This window comes from Erpetoichthys calabaricus, chromosome 18 (assembly GCF_900747795.2).
Source record: "Erpetoichthys calabaricus chromosome 18, fErpCal1.3, whole genome shotgun sequence".
In the NCBI taxonomy this organism is placed as follows: Eukaryota; Metazoa; Chordata; class Cladistia; order Polypteriformes; family Polypteridae; genus Erpetoichthys; species Erpetoichthys calabaricus.
The window spans coordinates 78,651,962-78,671,435 of record NC_041411.2 but is presented as its reverse complement, the minus strand read 5'-3'; the positions used below and the strand labels follow the sequence as shown (position 1 = coordinate 78,671,435).

At 42.8% G+C, this 19,474-nt stretch overlaps 1 protein-coding gene across 1 annotated transcript; it reads left to right on the top strand.

The window, feature by feature from the left end:
• Positions 1-5,119: 5,119 nt before the first annotated feature.
• On the top strand, positions 5,120-16,027 carry pde12 (phosphodiesterase 12). The gene is made up of 4 exons (XM_028824609.2): positions 5,120-6,286; positions 9,968-10,292; positions 12,942-13,020; positions 15,281-16,027. Exons 1-4 carry the CDS (start codon positions 5,298-5,300, stop codon positions 15,721-15,723), a joined length of 1,836 nt encoding a protein of 611 aa, XP_028680442.1. The 5' UTR covers positions 5,120-5,297; the 3' UTR covers positions 15,724-16,027.
• The last annotated feature ends 3,447 nt before the right edge of the window (positions 16,028-19,474 follow it).

The window sequence follows — 19,474 nt, the reverse complement described above, 5'->3', positions numbered from 1 at the left end:
TCGTCCAACCCGCTATATCCTAACTTAGGGTCACGGGGGTCTGCTGGGGCCAATCCCAGGCAGGAACAAAACCTAGGCAGGGCGCCAGCCCACCGCAAGGCACCCACACACCAAGCACAATTTAGAATTGCCAATGCACCTAACCTGCATGTCCTTGGACTGTAGGAGGAAACCCACGCAGACACGGGGAGAACATGCAAACTCCACGTAGGGAGGACCCAGGAAGCGAACCCAGACGGGTCTCCTAACTGCAAGGCAGCAGCGCTACAACCGTGCCGCCCTTGTGAAAAACATCCATGGAAAAAAGAAATAAAATTCTTATGTTACCCATGTTGCATTATCCACATGTCCATATTCTCAAAACATGCAAAGCACATGCATCCATCCATTTTCCAACCCGCTGAATCCAAACACGGGGAGTGTCACGGGGGTCTGCTGGAGCCAATACCAGCCAACACAGGGCACAAGGCAGGAACCAATCCCGGGCAGGGTGCCAACCCACCACAGGACACACACAAACACACCCACACACTAGGGCCAATTGAGAATCGCCAATCCACCTAACTGGCATGTCTTTGGACTGTGGGAGGAAACCCACGCAGACACGGGGAGAACATGCAAACTCCACGCAGGGAGGACCCGGGAAGCGAACCCAGGTCTCCTAACTGCGAGGCAGCAGCGCTACCACTGCGCCACCATGCCGCCCGTAAAGCACATGCATTTTTGTTAAAACAGTGTTCTGGAAAAAACAGTGTACATCATAAACAGGAAAACACATTCCCATAGCACAGCATTACTATCTAAAACGTAAGTAAATCATTCTATTAAATGTATTTTCAATGACTGACCAATAAAAACTAATAAAATTCCAACATTCTGAAGGGCCTCTGTCAGCCACGTGCCCTTGGAATTGTCCTGAAAACAATGGGTGACCCGGCCTGTACTGTACCTGCTGCTGCCAGTACAGATGCCAACACGCTGGACTAGGTAAGCAGAATGGAACAGATGTGTTGTCCTTTTTTCTTAACCATTAATTTCCTGATAATATCCCAAGTTAGGGAGTGCAAATGTATGTGTGGGACTGAGTGCGTCATTTGTTGGATTAGTGTGCTGTTTGGGGTTTGTTTCTGCCTTGCAGGTGAGGATAAAGCTTCCTTGCACATTTGAAATTGAGTAAATGTGTTTGGATAAAAGTTAAAATGTTACACAGGTTAATATGTATGATCTAATTAAAATAAATTTGCTTTCTTGTTGTTTCTTTACTGTTTGCATATTGTGGCACTGAGCACCACCTGTCAAAAAAACTACAGCTCCTTCAAAGTTGGAGCCTATGTAGACGGGGAGCTTTAGATGCACGTCTTGTGTTCCAGTCTCTTGACTCTTTTAAAGTATGCCCACCAGCTGTGTAAACACCCCATCTTTAGTTCTATGCCCACGCTTTGCCATTACATAGCATAGCGTCCTCAAACCTGCTTAACCCAATACAAGGTTCAGGCTGGAGCCTATCTTGACAGGTTTGGCCACAAGGTAGGAACCAAACCATCACAGGAACTCCCTGAAAGGTAACACCAAAGCGCTCCAGTCTCAATACATAAATAAAAAAACAGAGCACTGAGGTCATAATCCAGCAAATCAATAATTTAAAAAGAGCAATAAATTACTAAGGAACTCACTGATGCCAGCAAATTCAATGAACCGCAATGGACTGCTTTTTCCCCCCACCCTTTGTTGGGCTGAGAGCAGCCTCTTGATGGTAAAAGGGGAATCAACCACAAGACACACAGAACACAGAAGAAGATACCTGGACACGTAGAAACTAAATGACCAACAAAATTAACATCAATAGAAGAATTTAAAAATGAAATGTGAACCCAGCCTGGAGAGAAACCCTGTAGCCCAACCAGTACCTGCTTTGGATAACATCAAGGAAAAAGCTTGGGTTGTTGCAGGAAGGTGTGTTGGCGAGGCCATCATGGGTTTCTGTGTGGCCTAGTGCAATGATGGGGACAATGTGCTGTAAGAACTGGCACCCTCCTTTGGATAAGATATAAAACTAAGGTCTCAGGACTCCATGTAGTCATAAAAGATCCCTGGGAATCTTTCAGAAAGAGTATGCTGTACTTCATTGTCCTGGTTAAATTATGCCACATGGCCTGATTATTCTGCCCCCATTAATCATCCAGTGGCCCTTATTGGCTAGCTACAGTGGTGTGAAAAACTATTTGCCCCCTTCCTGATTTCTTATTCTTTTGCATGTTTGTCACACAAAATGTTTCTGATCATCAAACACATTTAACCATTAGTCAAATATAACACAAGTAAACACAAAATGCAGTTTGTAAATGGTGGTTTTTATTATTTAGGGAGAAAAAAAAATCCAAACCTACATGGCCCTGTGTGAAAAAGTAATTGCCCCCTGAACCTAATAACTGGTTGGGCCACCCTTAGCAGCAATAACTGCAATCAAGCGTTTGCGATAACTTGCAATGAGTCTTTTACAGCGCTCTGGAGGAATTTTGGCCCACTCATCTTTGCAAAATTGTTGTAATTCAGCTTTATTTGAGGGTTTTCTAGCATGAACCGCCTTTTTAAGGTCATGCCATACCATCTCAATTGGATTCAGGTCAGGACTTTGACTAGGCCACTCCAAAGTCTTCATTTTGTTTTTCTTCAGCCATTCAGAGGTGGATTTGCTGGTGTGTTTTGGGTCATTGTCCTGTTGCAGCACCCAAGATCGCTTCAGCTTGAGTTGACGAACAGATGGCCGGACATTCTCCTTCAGGATTTTTTGGTAGACAGTAGAATTCATGGTTCCATCTATCACAACAAGCCTTCCAGGTCCTGAAGCAGCAAAACAACCCCAGACCATCACACTACCACCACCATATTTTACTGTTGGTATGATGTTCTTTTTCTGAAATGCTGTGTTCCTTTTACGCCAGATGTAACAGGACATTTGCCTTCCAAAAAGTTCAACTTTTGACTCATCGGTCCACAAGGTATTTTCCCAAAAGTCTTGGCAATCATTGAGATGTTTCTTAGCAAAATTGAGACGAGCCCTAATGTTCTTTTTGCTTAACAGTGGTTTGCGTCTTGGAAATCTGCCATGCAGGCCGTTTTTGCCCAGTCTCTTTCTTATGGTGGAGTCGTGAACACTGACCTTAATTGAGGCAAGTGAGGCCTGCAGTTCTTTAGACGTTGTCCTGGGGTCTTTTGTGACCTCTCGGATGAGTCGTCTCTGCGCTCTTGGGGTAATTTTGGTCGGCCGGCCACTCCTGGGAAGGTTCACCACTGTTCCATGTTTTTGCCATTTGTGGATAATGGCTCTCACTGTGGTTCGCTGGAGTCCCAAAGCTTTAGAAATGGCTTTATAACCTTTACCAGACTGATAGATCTCAATTACTTCTGTTCTCATTTGTTCCTGAATTTCTTTGGATCTTGGCATGATGTCTAGCTTTTGAGGTGCTTTTGGTCTACTTCTCTGTGTCAGGCAGCTCCTATTTAAGTGATTTCTTGATTGAAACAGGTGTGGCAGTAATCAGGCCTGGGGGTGGCTACGGAAATTGAACTCAGGTGTGATACACCACAGTTAGGTTATTCTTTAACAAGGGGGCAATTACTTTTTCACACAGGGCCATGTAGGTTTGGATTTTTTTTCTCCCTAAATAATAAACACCATCATTTAAAAACTGCATTTTGTGTTTACTTGTGTTATATTTGACTAATGGTTAAATGTGTTTGATGATCAGAAACATTTTGTGTGACAAACATGCAAAAGAATAAGAAATCAGGAAGGGGGCAAATAGTTTTTCACACCACTGTATATCTCTTTTAACCCTTCATCATCTAATGGCTTATGTGTGGTGACCGAAGCAGCAAGAATGGAAGAATTTAGAACAGGTAGTATGACGAGCCAAATGATTATTTGGAGATATTGTTATATCATTTAAAGATATCTGTAATTCATTTATGCAGAGATGGGAGTAGATTCTTACCTGGTGGCATGGATCGTGGACTATCTTAAAGACAGACCTCAGTATGTGCATCTCGGGAACTGCAGGTCTGACATTGTGGTCAGCAGCACAGGAGCGCCGCAGGGAACTGTACTTTCTCCGGTCCTGTTCAGCCATCGGACTTCCAATACAACTCGGAGTCCTGCCACGTGCAAAAGTTCACTGACGGTACTGCCATCGTGGGCTGCATCAGGAGTGGGCAGGAGGAGGAGTATAGGGATCTAATCAAGGACTTTGTTAAATGGTGCGACTCAAACCACCTACACCCGAACACCAGCAAAACCAAGGTGCTGGTGGTGGATTTTAGGAGGACCAGGCCCCTCATGGACCCTGTGATCATCAGAGGTGACTGTGGGCAGAGGGTGCAGACCTATAAATACCAGGGAGTGCAGCTGGATGATAAACTGGACTGGACTGCCAATACTGATGCTCTGTGCAAGAGAGGACAGAGCCGGCTGTACTTCCTTAGAAGACTGGCGTCCTTCAACATCTGCAATAAGATGCTGCAGATGTTCTATCAAACGGTTGTGGCGAGCGCCCTCTTCTACAGGGTGGTGTGCTGGGGAGGCAGCATAAAGAAGAGTAACACCTCACGCCTGGACAAACTGGTGAGGAAGGCAGGCTCTATTGTAGACTGACTGCTGTCACCGTCCTGCTCCACTGACAGACTGAGGAGATCATTCCTCCCCCAAACTATGTGACACTTCAATTCCACCCGGGGGGGTAAACGTTAACATTATTCAAAGTTATTGTCTGTCTGTATACCTGCATTGTTATCACTCTTTAATTTAATATTTTCTTTATCCGTATGCTGCTGCTGGAGTGTGTGAATTACCCCTTGGAATTAATAAAGTATCTGTCTAAAGAAGCCATGACATGCGCGTTCCCAATTTCACGACGCCGGGCGCGCAAACGCCACACTGCGGCGCGAGATTTGGAGCCCGAATGCTGCACACGTGACTGACACACTGACACATTGCTCATTGGCTGTTGCGCTTTCATTGTTAATTTGGAAAAATATGGCAATGCTGTAATGACGTTTTACTTGTGTGTTAATGTAAGACGCATCGAATTGATCCGTTCAAGATTTCTATAATTGAAAACAAGAAAGCAGCTGTTATCCGATTTTTCATTTTACAGAATCTACGGCTTTCAATCGTCACATACTGCTGTCAAATGTAATTGACCGGAGCATTTTCGTCAATGCCGTTTACAAGAAATATATTTATTTACAGAAATAATATTACTTCGCTCTTTTCAAAATGAAAGTGTCTGCATATAACTATGCGTTATTTCTTCAAGCAATATGAAACCGTAACTTTAATGCGTTTGTATCTAGCGAATGTGCTCTTCCCAATAGCACGCTGCCTTGGTACGTCCATGTTTCCCAGTTTGCCTTTAACAGCCCGCCGTCTCCTCTCGGACGTGCTGAAGTTGTCGGCGCGAACGGTGTCGCAGCGTAACCGTCAGATGGAGCGGGCCATCGTGCGGTGCGTGCCCTCCGAGCCCAAGCTGACCATTTCCTTCACTCTGGATGGCAGTCAGCGGCACATGCAGCGGGACCAGACGGAACAGCTGGGCAGAGTGCTGGCCCGCATTGCCACCAATGCGACCAAGGGGAACAGCAAAGCGAAGAAAAGCCAGAAAAATCGGTGCGAGCAGACTGCGGCCACCGAAACTGTGATCGGGTTGTACTACAAGGACGAGGCGGTGGCCGAAGACGTCTTTAACTCCGACGCCTGGCTGGACGGATCGGTGCTGCGTGTTGGGGAGCGGCGCTACCGCGTAGAGAGAAACCCACCGACGTTCATCACCGTCGAGCTTCCGGCGTCTCTCCTGGCGGGCTTCCCCGTCTGTCCCAAGGTGGAGCTCGAGTTCGGTGAGCTGGAGCACTGCGCCTTCCAGTGGTTTAAGGAGGTGCGTCCCAACGCCGGGGTGGAGGGCCAGGAGGACTGCTGGGTGGAAGCGGGGAACGAGCGAGTCTTCATCCCGCGCAACTCGGACATTGGCCTAAATATAAAACTGAAATGCACGCCGGGGAGTGGCGACAGGTACGGCGTGTCCCGCGAGCTGCTGTCTGCTGGCCCTGTGCAGGCGGGACCCGGCGTCTGCACCTTTGACCAGCGGCACATATACACGAGCAGGCTCACGGGCGGCGGGACCGTAAGGACGGTGTCCTACAATATCCTGGCGGACATCTACGCGCAGACCGAACTCTCCAAGAATGTGCTGTACCCGTACTGCGCCCCGTACGCCCTGGACATCGACTACAGGTAGGGGTGGGCGATACCACTGTTTTTGAAATCGGTACAGATACAATTATTTTATGTGTCAGATTTCCGATACTGAATATTTTTTAAAAAGCATAGGAATTTGTTTTCAAATGATGATAGTGTTTATTATGGCAAATATTAATGGGCCAGTCTGTATTTAAATTAACTGATATAACAACACAATATAAAGGTCACCATAACAAATGTATTACAGAATATAGGGATTTGTTCCTGCCTTGTGCCCAGTGTTGGCAGGGATTGGCTCCGGCAGACCCCTGTGGTCCTGTGTTAGGAAATAGATAGATAGATACTTTATTAGTCCCAAGGGGAAATTCACAGTTAACAGGAAATAACAGTTTGGATAATGGATTGATGGATATTGTACCGAACTGGATAAATAAGAACAAGGGCACTGGCAGCTGTCAGGATAAATAAGAACAGGGGCACTCGCAGCTGTCAGGGCCTCTTCGATTTTATTTTGGTTGACTGGGTCCTATACAAAACTGGAGCACTCTGGTTGACTCTGTGAATCCTGTAACCCCCAGCACACCTCCGGAATACAACAAAACATCCCTTCCGAGGTCTGTTCGCTCCTTACAATTCGAAACCTCCCCTTCCAGTCCTCCCTTTTGTGGAAGAAAGTTATGTATACAGACACCCGATTTAAGCAATAACAGGCAGAATAAAGCGTCAATCGTTATTCTTTATGTAAATCTCCGAAGAGGCAAAAAGCATAATATCAGTGTTTTTGCAAAGAAAAATGTGTCCTCTACGTTATATTTATACAATCCATTGATTAGGTCACTATTCTTTAAAAGGAATTCATTACAAATTCAGAAAACGTTCAGCGTGATTGGTTACACCTAGTTGCCAACAGGACATGGCAGATGTTGATACCTTAGATGACCACAACTTGATTGATAGTCATGTTTGCTTTGAATGTACATGACACTTTAAATGTATTATTTTTATTCTTATTTTAGGAGATGTGTGAATTTCACCACGCACACACTGTTTTTCATGGTCAAAAAGAAAAGAACAATGGCCTATATATATATATATATATATATATATATATATCTTAATACATAATTCGCCTGCCTCCTCACTCACTCACTCGCGTCCATCCGAAGCCGAATGCACAGTCGCCTTCTGCGCACGTCCGAAGCCGAATGCGCAGTCGCCTTCTGCACAGCTGCCCGAAAAACCTTACGAGACCGACATCCAACCCCAACATCGCAGCAGGCGGCGGATTTACGGCCGCAAAAATTCAAAGACAAAGGCGACTTCGATTAAATCTCTAGAGGCCTGAAAGGCGATTTCGACTACAGCTCGAGGCCTAATTACGCATTCGGATTAAATTACGCATTCATTCAGTACACCTCTATCAGGTTTGTGGTGCTTATACTTATTACTATTCCATATTGTACTGGAACATTCATCATTCAATATTATACTATAGGCCTGGAAAATTCATCAACTAACAGTACAAGCCTGTACAGTAATGAGTAAAGCGGACTATAATCATTACAAAACAACTTCTTCGTTACTTATCATTTGTTCTTCATTCACTGCTGACACAAACTCGTGCCCGTTTCATCTTACGTTGTCAAAACGGGCTCTTTGTCTAGTATATATATATATATATATATATATAAAAAATATAATTATGATCCAGCTGGGTACATAAACAGGAAACAAAACCCAAGAAGAAAGGTTATGCCATAAATATAACACTTTTCTCTTAAGGGGTCATATTAAATTACAACAAATACATTTATCATAGTGAATAGTAAAATAACAGCGTCAGCTTTTAAGCATAAGCTCAGAAGGATATGAGACCCGGACACGTGCCAGGTGCACACACAGAGCGGGGTTCAAATTTAACTCTTACACTTTCCCTAAAACAAGGTTAGAAAGCACTGCCTGCGTGTTACAATATTAATAGAATGAACATGGCATGTCATTTTCTAACCTGCTCATTCCAGACCAGGGCGATAGGAGGGTGCCGGAGCATTTCCCAGCTGCCATAAGGTACAAGGCAGGAGCAAACCCATTCATTACAGGACAAACACACACTATGGCCAAGTTAGCTTTGCCAGTTCACTTAACCAGCGTATCTTTGGACTGTGGGAGGAAACTTACACAGCCACAGGGACAACATGCAAACTCCATGCAGGAAGAATCCGGGTAGCAAAGCATGAACATACAAATGTAATAACGATAAGATTAACTTTCACGTTTTCATGAAGATTTGGTTATTTGTTTAATACATGTAAAACAGGCAATCTCTTCACAAAAGTATTAAACTGATCCCCTTAGAACAGTAACATTTACAACAAAATAATATTCCGACATTTGCATTTTCTATTATATTGTGCCCTTCTGTTTTATTGAGAAAGATTTTGTCATATTAGTTTTACATTTGGTTAAGTTTCAAATTTGTATTTAGAAAAAATAATGCTGACATTTTTACACTTAATCCTGTTTTGCCTCTGCGGGGGGGCAAGAGCCCATCACAGAGGGAACACACACACACACACAGACCAGGGGCCCATTTACCATCATCAATCCACCTAACCTGCGTATCTTTGAACTGTGGAAGGAAACAGGAGCACAATACAGTTTTAACAATACAAAATGAAGCAGACAGATCATATATTTTATTACACTAGATGCTGTTACTAATGCAATTAATTTACTTTTAAATCCACTAAACTCGCAAAATAATTAATATTTTTATTAACATTTACTCCGGCACTTGTTTTTCGGAAAGAAAAACTACTTTTCAGTTAAAAGTTTTCATCTTCAAATTATGCATTTAAGTATTTTGCATAGTGTTAAGGCTATTTAACATTCTTATTTATGTTTATGCGGCAGAGTTACCTGAATAACGTCTCGTGCCTCTTTGAAAGCTCTCCTGCAGCCTCCCTTATCTAGCGCTGATTGCTGCTAAATCACCGGGCTTCAGATTTGCATCGCTTTGATGTTTTACAAACGTCTTTTTGTTGAAATGCATGTGTGCTTTTTAACTGTTTAAATGGGCTGCTTGTCTTGCCACGGTACTGCTGATTCTTCGCATAAATATTGCATCGGGCGTCTGTAAAAATACAACTAAGCTCTCGGTCTGCCATTGGCGTAGAGTCTTTGCTTATGCAAGGGGCGGGGTTTATGGTGCCGTTGCGTCACAGACACGCTGCTCATTTCAGTACGTGAGCGCGGAAAGTGTGTTAATGTATTCTACGCCTTTTGAATGAACCTGGCCACCATATCTTACAGAAAAAAGTAGTAATCAATATTTTTGAATGAGTACAGTCTGAGTATCGATTACTCTCTTATTCAAGTTATTGTCTGTTTTTTACCTGCATTTTTTATTACTCTTTAATTTAATATTTTTTGCTGCTGGAGTATGTGAATTTCCCCCTGGGATTAATAAAGTATCTATCTATCTATCTATCTATCTATCTATCTATCTATCTATCTATCTATCTATCTAATCCTGCCGACTACACTACAAATCTATCTATCTATCTATCTATCTATCTATCTATCTATCTATCTATCTATCTATCTAATCCTGCCGACTACACTACAAATCTATCTATCTATCTATCTATCTATCTATCTATCTATCTATCTATCTATCTATCTATCTATCTATCTATCTATCTATATCTACAGGCAGAGCCTCATCAAGAAGGAGCTCTCGGGCTACAACGCTGACATCATCTGCCTGCAGGAGGTCGATAAGAGCGTCTTCGCCGACAGCCTCGTCCCGGCGCTGGATGCCTATGGCATGGAGGGGCTCTTCAAGGTTAAAGACAAGCAGCATGAAGGGCTCGCCACCTTTTATAGACGCTCCAGGTTCAAACTACTGGCTCAGCATGACGTGAAGCTCAGTGACTCCCTGGTGTCCGATCCGCTTCACCGGGACCTTCTGAGCAAGATCACCGACGGCAGCCCGGCCGCGAAGGAGAAAGCCTTGCAGCGCTCCACCAGCTTGCAGGTGTGTCCTAGTGGGATTGTCATTCAATCTTTACTTTATGTAGCGCCTTTGACAGATGTATTCATTTGAACACTTTGTCCTGGTCCTATTGTAATACACAATGTATGCACCACCCTAACATTTACAGCATACAGGTGCATCTCAATAAATTAGAATATCATCAAAAAATTCATTTATTTCAGTAATTCAATTCAAAAAGTGAAACTCCTATTATTTAGTTTCGTTACACACAGAGTGATATATTCCAAGTGTTTATTTCTTTTCTTTTTTTTTTAAATATTTTTATTTTATTAATTTTCATTGTAATCATTCCATACAAACAGATCAATTTATAACCCAACAAAACTGAAGACTAATCAAACCCCACCCCTGAGAAGGAGAGCTTAGCTAAAGGAAAATTGCTTAGGGCTTTTTAATAAGGCAACCTTAAACAAAAGAAAGGGAGAAGTAAATATATATGTAAATAAGAGATGGAGAAGGGAATTAAATGCGGTAATAGTTATTTCTCTTATTCTAAAATAATATTGATTAAATCCTGCCAGGTTTTGAAAAAATTTTGTACAGATCCTCTAACTGAGAATTTGATTTTTTCCAATTTCAAATAATATAAAACATCGGTTTCCCACTGACTTATAAGAGGAGAATTAGGATTCTTCCAATTTAACAAAATAAGTCTGCGTGCCAAAAGTGTAGTGAATGCAATCACAGTTTGTTTGTCCTTCTCCAATTCAAGTCCATCTGGAAGAACACCGAACACAGCTGTTAATGGGTTAGGAGGGATTGTGACCCCCAGGCTGTCTGAAAGGCACTTAAAAATATTTATCCAAAATGATGTTAGTTTGGTGCAGGCCCAAAACGTGACCCAGGTGAGGCAGGAGCTTGGTTGCAGCATTCGCAGGTTGGATCCTGCCCTGGAAACATATGTTTATTTCTTTTCATTTTGCTGATTATGTCTTCTAGCTAATGAAAACCCAAAATTCAGTATCTCAGAAAATTATAATATTATGAAAAAGTTCAATATTGTAGACTCGTGGTGTCCCACTCCACTCGCCTGCAAAGTTGTCCTGAGCCTTGAAGTGGGCTCTGTCTGGTTCAGTAGGCCACACAATCATTGACTGTTGTCCAGAAGACAGTCATTGACATCCTTCCTCCACAAGGAGGTGAAGGCACCAAAGGTCACTGCTAAAGAAGCTGGCTGTTCACAGAGTGCTGTATCCAAGCATGTTATTGGAAAGATGAGTGGAAGGAAAAAATGTGACAGCAGAAAAAGGTGCACAAGCAACGACGATAACCACAGCCTTGAGAGGAGTGTGAAGCACAGCCCATTCAAGAGTTTGGGGGAGATTCCCAAGGAGTGGACTGCGGATGGACTCAGTGCTTCAAGAGCCACCACACACAGACATGTCAGGGACGTGGGCCACAACTGTCACAGCATTTCTGGTGTCAAGCCACTCCTGAACCAGAGACAACGTCAAAAGCGTCTTACCTGAGCTAAGGAGAACACGGACTGGACTGTTAAAAGCTCAGTGGTCCAAAGTCCTCTCTTCAGATGAATGTCAATTTTGCATTTCATTTAGAAATCAAGAGTCTGGTGGAAGAATGGAGAGGCACAGAATCCAAGTTGCTTAAGGGTCCAGTGTGAAGTTTTCACAGTCCGTGATGATTTGTGGAGCCATGTCATCCGCTGGTGTTGGTCCACTGTGTTTTATCAAGTCAGCGCCGCCAGCCGTCTACCAGGACATTCTAGAGCACTTCATGCTCCCCTCTGCTGACAAGCTTTATGGAGATGCTGATCTCATTTTCCAGCAGGACTTGGCACCTGCCCACACTGCCAAAAGTACCAATAGCTGATCTAATGACCATGGTGTGTATCTCTGGGCTTGATTGGCCAGCAAACTCCCCTGACCTAAAACCCCATAGAGAATCTATCAAGAGGAAGATGAGAGCCAACAGATGAGCTGGAGGCCGCGATCAAAGCATCCTGGGCTTCCATAACACCTCAGCAGTGCCATAGCCAGATCGCCTCCATGCCACACCACACTGGTGCAATCATTCATGCAAAAGGAGCCCCGACCGAGTATTGAGTGCTTACGTAAATGGACATACTTTTCAGTACGCCAACATTTCTATATTATACTTTTTTTTTTTGGTCTTCTGTAATATTCTACTTTTCTGAGATACTGAATTTTGAGTTTTCATTACCTGTAGGCCGTAATCAGCAAAATGAAAAGAAGTAAATGCTTGAAATATATAACTCTGTATGTAATGAATCTATATAATATGAGTTTCACTTTTTGAATTGGATTACTGAAATAAATGAACTTTTTGATGATATTCTAATTTATTGAGATGCACCTGTACTTGAATTTATATGCAAAGTCTGCAGGACTGATATTCACTCCTCTGCCTTGTCTGTTGCCTGCTCGTTAGAAAGTCCGAGATCCACAGACGTGGCACAGTCCACATTCATACTCCGAAGTGTGAGCTCCACTGAAACCAAAAATATGACAACCTTTAAGAAGTAGCTGAACAAAATATGGTGACAGCTTAGGCATTAGCTAAACAAACAGCCTTGGCGGACTGAGTGGTATCTTCTCGATGGTCAAATTTCTTACGTTCCTCTGCTGACTACATATCTTGTCTCTCCAGGTCACTGTCCTGCACGATGTGAATGATCCTTCCAGGCTAATCTGTGTTGCAAACACGCACCTCTACTGGCACCCTAAAGGTCAGTGTCCCTGTCTGATTTACAAAGTATTAGTAGGGTTGGCACAGCGGCCAGCATGCTGCCTCATGGATCCATTGTCCTGGGTGTGAATACCACGCCTGCTCTACAGGGTTGTTGGTGCAGAGCAGGGCTATCGATTACAAATTCAGCTGGGCCAAGACGTTTAGCCAGGCCAGACATTTGCGGTGGATGGTGCGCAGCAAATAATGACAATTTTTAAACCAACACAAATGAACATATTGGAAAAACAAGCAATGTCTATTCATTGTTCATTGTTATTGCTCATTATTGTTTCCCTTTTAAATTTCGTCACATCTGTCACAGGCGCATCGAAAAGTGCATAAAGAAAAATAAAAGCTATAACTGAACAGAATCTGAGGTAGTAGCTGTTGAAGCAGACTGGCGCAGGCAACACGGGGACCCACAGCCCCAATGAAGGCACTCGGAGTCTCAGGACAGGCAGCAGAATCGAGCTTTATTGTATGGTGCACACACAGATTTCAATTCAGATGACTTCAGCCGCAGGCGTCTCTTAGGGCTCGTTTTTTACTTCACGCTCAGAACGTGTACACGCACGCATCATGGCTGCCACTCGTTCCCAGCCTTCATTTGACGTGTGCGCTGAGCAGGTCCTCAGAAATTAATGCGACACATGTGCATTGCAGTACCAGCAAAAAGTAGGGGGGGGGGTGCGCAGTGTGATAAAAGTTGGAATGTGACGTCAGAGTCTCTGTTTACTATCTACATGTTACAGAAAGCCTGTGGGATCCTACGGGATCGATGTGCGCGCTTCGATGTTTGATGAATGTTTACGATGTGATGAAGCAACACACCGACATACAGATGCATTGGTGGTGCTTTTATATTCAAGAGTCGCATATTCCCGATCGTAGTGACACGATTCATTTTAAAAGTCTCACATACCATCTTTTGTGCCGTCTTTTTTTTTTTTCTGCGGCTTTCTCCTGACCTGACAGCAGCAATCGCTGCACAGAACACATTAAATGTATAATATTCCAACTCTGCACATTTAGAATCCTTAGATTTTTACTTGATATCACTTTCATGATGAAATATGTTACATTTTACAGATAAATCGTTAATTTCATTTAAATAGTGAATACTGTTAATAACTACACACATGGGGGTGACACAATGGCGGAGCGGTAGCACTGCTGTCTCGCAGGGAGTCACGTCGCTGGTGTTCCGTGCCTGGAGTCTGCATATTTTCCTGCTGGGTTTCCTCAGTGGGCTCCGGTTTCCTTCCAAAGATATGCAGATTTGGTGACACTAAAATGACGCCAGTGTGTATGTGAGTGCTTGCATTCACCTTGTGATGAGCTGATGCCCCGTCCAGGGATTGTTTCTGCCTCGTGCCCAAATGCTTGCTGGAATGGACACATCCCTGAATTGATGGATTTAATCATTAAACATCCTTTTCAGAGAGATTGCGGTAAGGTGTCATCGGAATTTAATGGCTGTTCCAGGCAGTTCACAACATCTGTTCTTACCGTGATGATCTCTCACACTGCCACCTGGTGGATTCCTCCAGATTTACGTAAAGTACGCGCGCAAGTATTAAACAGTAAAACGCCTGCGTAGCAGGAGCGTCCGCTGGAGCATGTGTCGTGTGAAGTATAAACGTGGCCTTACATTTATTACAATTCTTATCATACAAGTCATTATTCCTCCTCATCTGACTCCTGTCGTTTCACTGCTCTGATTGTGCCTCTAATTAATTCTACCAATATTTCTTAACCGAGGGGGAGTCCAAACCCCTCCCTGTCCATCATTTCTGTCTGGCAAGGCCTATCCTTATTACCCACTAGCTCGGCGCTTGCTGCCTTTATTTACAGCCAAAGAGTTCACATTCCCTCTCTAAGCGAGGGTCCCATCTTTCTCCAGGTCTCCTGCACGTCTAACCTTTGGCGTATTGAACTATTGGTGGTTTCTTGCTCTTACAGAGTAATAAAAAAATACGTAGACATAAGTCTTTTTTAATTCTAACTCTGTAGTACTACGGTGTTGTACCGTGTTAGCTATTATGAATGTAGAGAAAAGCCAAGCAAAATGACACCTTTTATTGGCTAACTAGAAAGATTACAATATGCAAGCTTTCGAGGCAACTCAGGCCCCTTCTTCAGGCAAGATGTAATGTTAATTCTAACTCTTATATCTGAATGCTTAGTAAAATACAGAGTCTGTTTTTTCATGTTCTTATAATTACTGGCTCATATTGTGCCCCTTTTTTTTTTTTAAGGTGGAAATATCCGTCTGGTCCAGGCGGCCATATCCCTTCGCCACATCCAGCAGGTAGCCATGGAGCTATATGAGCACATCCCTGTGATTTTTGCCGGCGACTTCAACAGCATCCCATCTTCTGGACTTTACGAGTTTGTCACCAAAGGTGAGATCGCGGAAAGCCATGAAGACTGGTTGTCGAATGGGCCTGAGGAGCAGTGCAGCATGTCTCTGAGCCACGCACTCAAGCTGAGGAGCGCATGTGGTGAGCCGGCATACACCAACTATGTGGCCGGTTACCGTGGCTGCCTTGACTATATCTTTGTCGATTGCTCGGCTCTGAGTGTCGAGCAGGTGATCCCGCTGCCCAGCCATGAGGAAGTAACTGCACATCAGGCCCTGCCGAGTGTGTCGCACCCCTCTGACCACATAGCGCTTATTTGTGACCTGCAGTGGAAGTGACTGGAGTGTCCAACACGTTTGAGCTGTTCTGTTGCCAAGGTTGGCGGTAAAAGAGCTCTTGTGTAGTTTTAACGGTTTTGTGGCTGACACTATGGTGGAGTGATGGCCTTGAGTCAGGATTATCCACAAAGTCCAGAAAGCCCATGAAGTCTTGAGATAACAAGAACTGGGATGACGCCCAAGCCTGAAGGCTCCTTTAGTTTGACTAAGCCTCTTTAACTTTACTAAAAGTCAGCTCATTTTGGCTGAGCAGGAATGCTGCTTTGTCCTTACTGTTCTTATTTATAAAGATATTCAGTCTACACTTTGGTTATTAATTTTTATGAGAAACCTTAACAGCTTGTGTTTTGTCATGGAATCACAGTGATCCATCCCAGGTCATGCATTTTAGACTGTGGCTCCTGCACAACCATAGCATAAAGATTAGAAAGGCCCCCTCGGCAGCAGCTCCCTTTATTTACTCGGGGAGCATTAGAGCTTTTATGGTGGGGTACCCCAGGAATTCCTGTCAGCACCACACCCACAGGGTGCTTCCTGCTGATGTCAGCGGAGTTCACTGCATAGCCCCCCCCCCCCCCCCATACTCTGTTCATAGTTGCAGGTACTGCCAGCTGTGCCAAGTGTTTTGTCGCAGCTCCCTACTCTGTGAGGAATAGGAGACAGTCTGTGCTTGGGGGCCTTGGTACTGCCCATAAGTTGGCATGCTTCTAAGTGATGGCAGTCGATTTCTGTCTCGGCCCTCACCTTTCTGTGCAGCACTGCCACTCCACCTTGGTCACTCTTAAGTTTCCATTCCTGAACAAACACAAGAGCTTCTGCAGGAGAAGAGCCTTAGGAGGGAGGGAGGGAAGGGGGATCATGACGACTTACTTTTTCCACAGATGGACTGGCACATCTGTTTATTTTTGGATGAATAAATTTTTTTTTTTTATTTAAATGATGCTGCTTAAGTAAAGATCAAATCTTGGTATCACCATGTGTTAAAATTTCATGGGGCATGCATACTTCTTCACATTGCCATTCATGGTGTTGGACTACACCAGGGGTCTCCAACTCCAGTCCTGGAGAGCTACTGTGGCTGTAGGTTTTCATTCTAACCCTTTTCTTAATTAGTGACCAGATTTTGCTGCTAATTAACACTTTGTCTTAATTTTAATTGATGCACAACTTGACTCAGGCCCCCTTAATTATTTATTTTCTTAATTAGCAACCAAACAATATTAAGACACATAATGTACCAACACATAAACAACAACCTGCGTCCATCACACAATAACTGAAAGGTGAAGGCCTCTGTAATGATGATCTGCTCAGGTCCACATGACATTTTGACAGTGCTCTTAAAGAAAATGTCTGCCATGGCCGAATGAGCGCCAGGGAATTAAATAACGGGTTTAATTAGTAACGAGAATTGGCTTAAAATTAAGAAACTGATTGAAGTTGGTTGGAGTCCCCAACTTAGTTGGTCATCTGTTGGCTCACTTCACATCAAATTTATGTTTTGGTGCCACTTAAGGAAAAAAAGAATCAATTCAGTGGTCAGAGTCTCAAGAAAAGTCAACTAAAATAAAAGGGAAATCGTTAATTAGTAGCAAAAACTGGTCACTAATTAAGAAAAGAGTTAGAATGAAAACCTACAGCCACCATAGCTCTCCAGGACTGGAGTTGGAGACCCCTGATCTCCACTCACCTGTGGTGATTTTAAAGCAGTACTCCACCCAAAAATGATGATGTTATATGTTACTTACCTGCTGCAGTTTGTAGTAATGCCTGAGAAAAATCTTTTAAAAAGAAATTTTGACAAATGAGAGTAGACCATGAAGTCTGTCCATCAAGCTCATTTGTTTAGCTAATAGCTAAGCTGTTGTAACATCTCAACCAGATTCTGCTTTAACTTGGTGGGTTTGTTCAGATTCCCATAACTCTTTGCGTAAAGATTTTCCTGGCTTCAGTCCTTTATGCACGTCCCTTTAATTTCCACCAATTTCATATTTTCATGCAGAATAGAGACAATAAAAGTTTGATATACTGTAATTGGGGTCTATGGTGATGAAACGACTGACAACAGCAAACAAAAAAGTTCATTAAAAAACTCCCATAAGCCCCATGTCAAGTCATCCAGTCACATGCTCACAATTTTCCAAACACGGGTATTTTTTTTCGTAAAATCTTAAGCAAACAGCCTCCAGGAAAACACTCTTGTGAGTGACAATGAACCGGACTCAAGTGTGAGTGTCACTTCCATCGGCCCATCTGTATTCAGATACTCCACTGCAGTGCCTCGGGGTTATTTAGTCTCTGAAACTGCAGGATGAATTGACCTTCTCCTTTATAACTGGAGACATGACAAGTATGAGATGCGTTCTCCGCCTGATGCTTTCACTCGCTTTTCTTCAGCAGTAGTTGTTCACGTCTCTCAATACATGCTTTTTGTTGATATCACCGCCAAGGAACAGGCTGTGACTGTGCCAGATGGGCCTTTGGTTCAAATGCTGGGCCTCGCCTGAGCCACTCTGTTTTATTATTATTATTATTATTATTACCAGGCTTCTTTTAACTTCACCTGTTTGTTGTCTGGTACAAATCTTGTAATCGATATTTAACCCACTTCCTATTGTCCAAATGACTTGAAATTTTGCACACTTGCTCACTTCCAATAATACATGAATCAGTTTCACTAATTGATCAATTAATCCATGTTAATTAAGAAATGAAATTTTCATATGAATAGTTAAAGATTTCACCAATAGATGGCGCTAGTAATGGCTAGAAATATTAAAGTGTTAAAATATTGATTACAAAATTATACTAAAACAAACCCAAGACTAAAAAGTTATTATATATATATATTATATATATAAATATATTTATTATATAAATGCATTTTAAAAACCACACTTATATTAAGTTAAAAAGTGTACTAAAAAGTAAAAAATAAGTCTCTCATACATCACTCGTAAAATAAAAGGTGGGCGCTTTTGCTAAGATTTTAAGAAGTGTTTGAGTGTTGATTGATGAAAAGCGCCCACCTTTTATTTTACGAGTGATGTATGAGAGACTTATTTTTTACTTTTTAGTACACTTTTTAACTTAAGTGTAGTTTTTAAAAAAAAATAAATTTATATATATATTTTTAATTGACCTTTTCAGTAGTTCACAGTTGGTCACCCTCAATGCTTGTCCTACCAGAAGCTTTGTTCTGAGTGAAAATATGAGATTACAATTTTTTTCTCAGCCATCAGTACATGAGGTAACATTAAAAAATATATCCCATTTTTGGGGTGAGGTATTCCTTTAAATAGTTCCCCTAAATTGGAATTAACAAAAAGGAACAAAATAAAATGGTGAAGGCAGTGTGGCATAGTGATTAAGGCTTAGGCTCTCAAACCCTGTGGTATTGGGATCACATTCTGCTACTGTCACAGTGTGACCACCAGCAAGTCACTTCACCTGCCTTTACATTTCTTTGTTGTTTCGGTGGGAGTGTAATCAGTCGTATCCCACATGTTGCAAGTTTCAGCCAAATAAGTTCATGTATACAAAGAGCCTCGAGAACTAAGCAGGAAGGCCCAGGTTGGTTCAGGCCTGCAATCAGCCACATTTCCTATAAACCTCGGACGCTCAGATTTGCTTTAATTCTGACAGTTCACTGCAGTAACACTAAGGTTCAGCGGGTGGAACACCACGCGACTTATAAAATGCTCCCTTCTGGCAGTGGACGTGCATTTACGTTAACAAAAAGGAGTCAAAA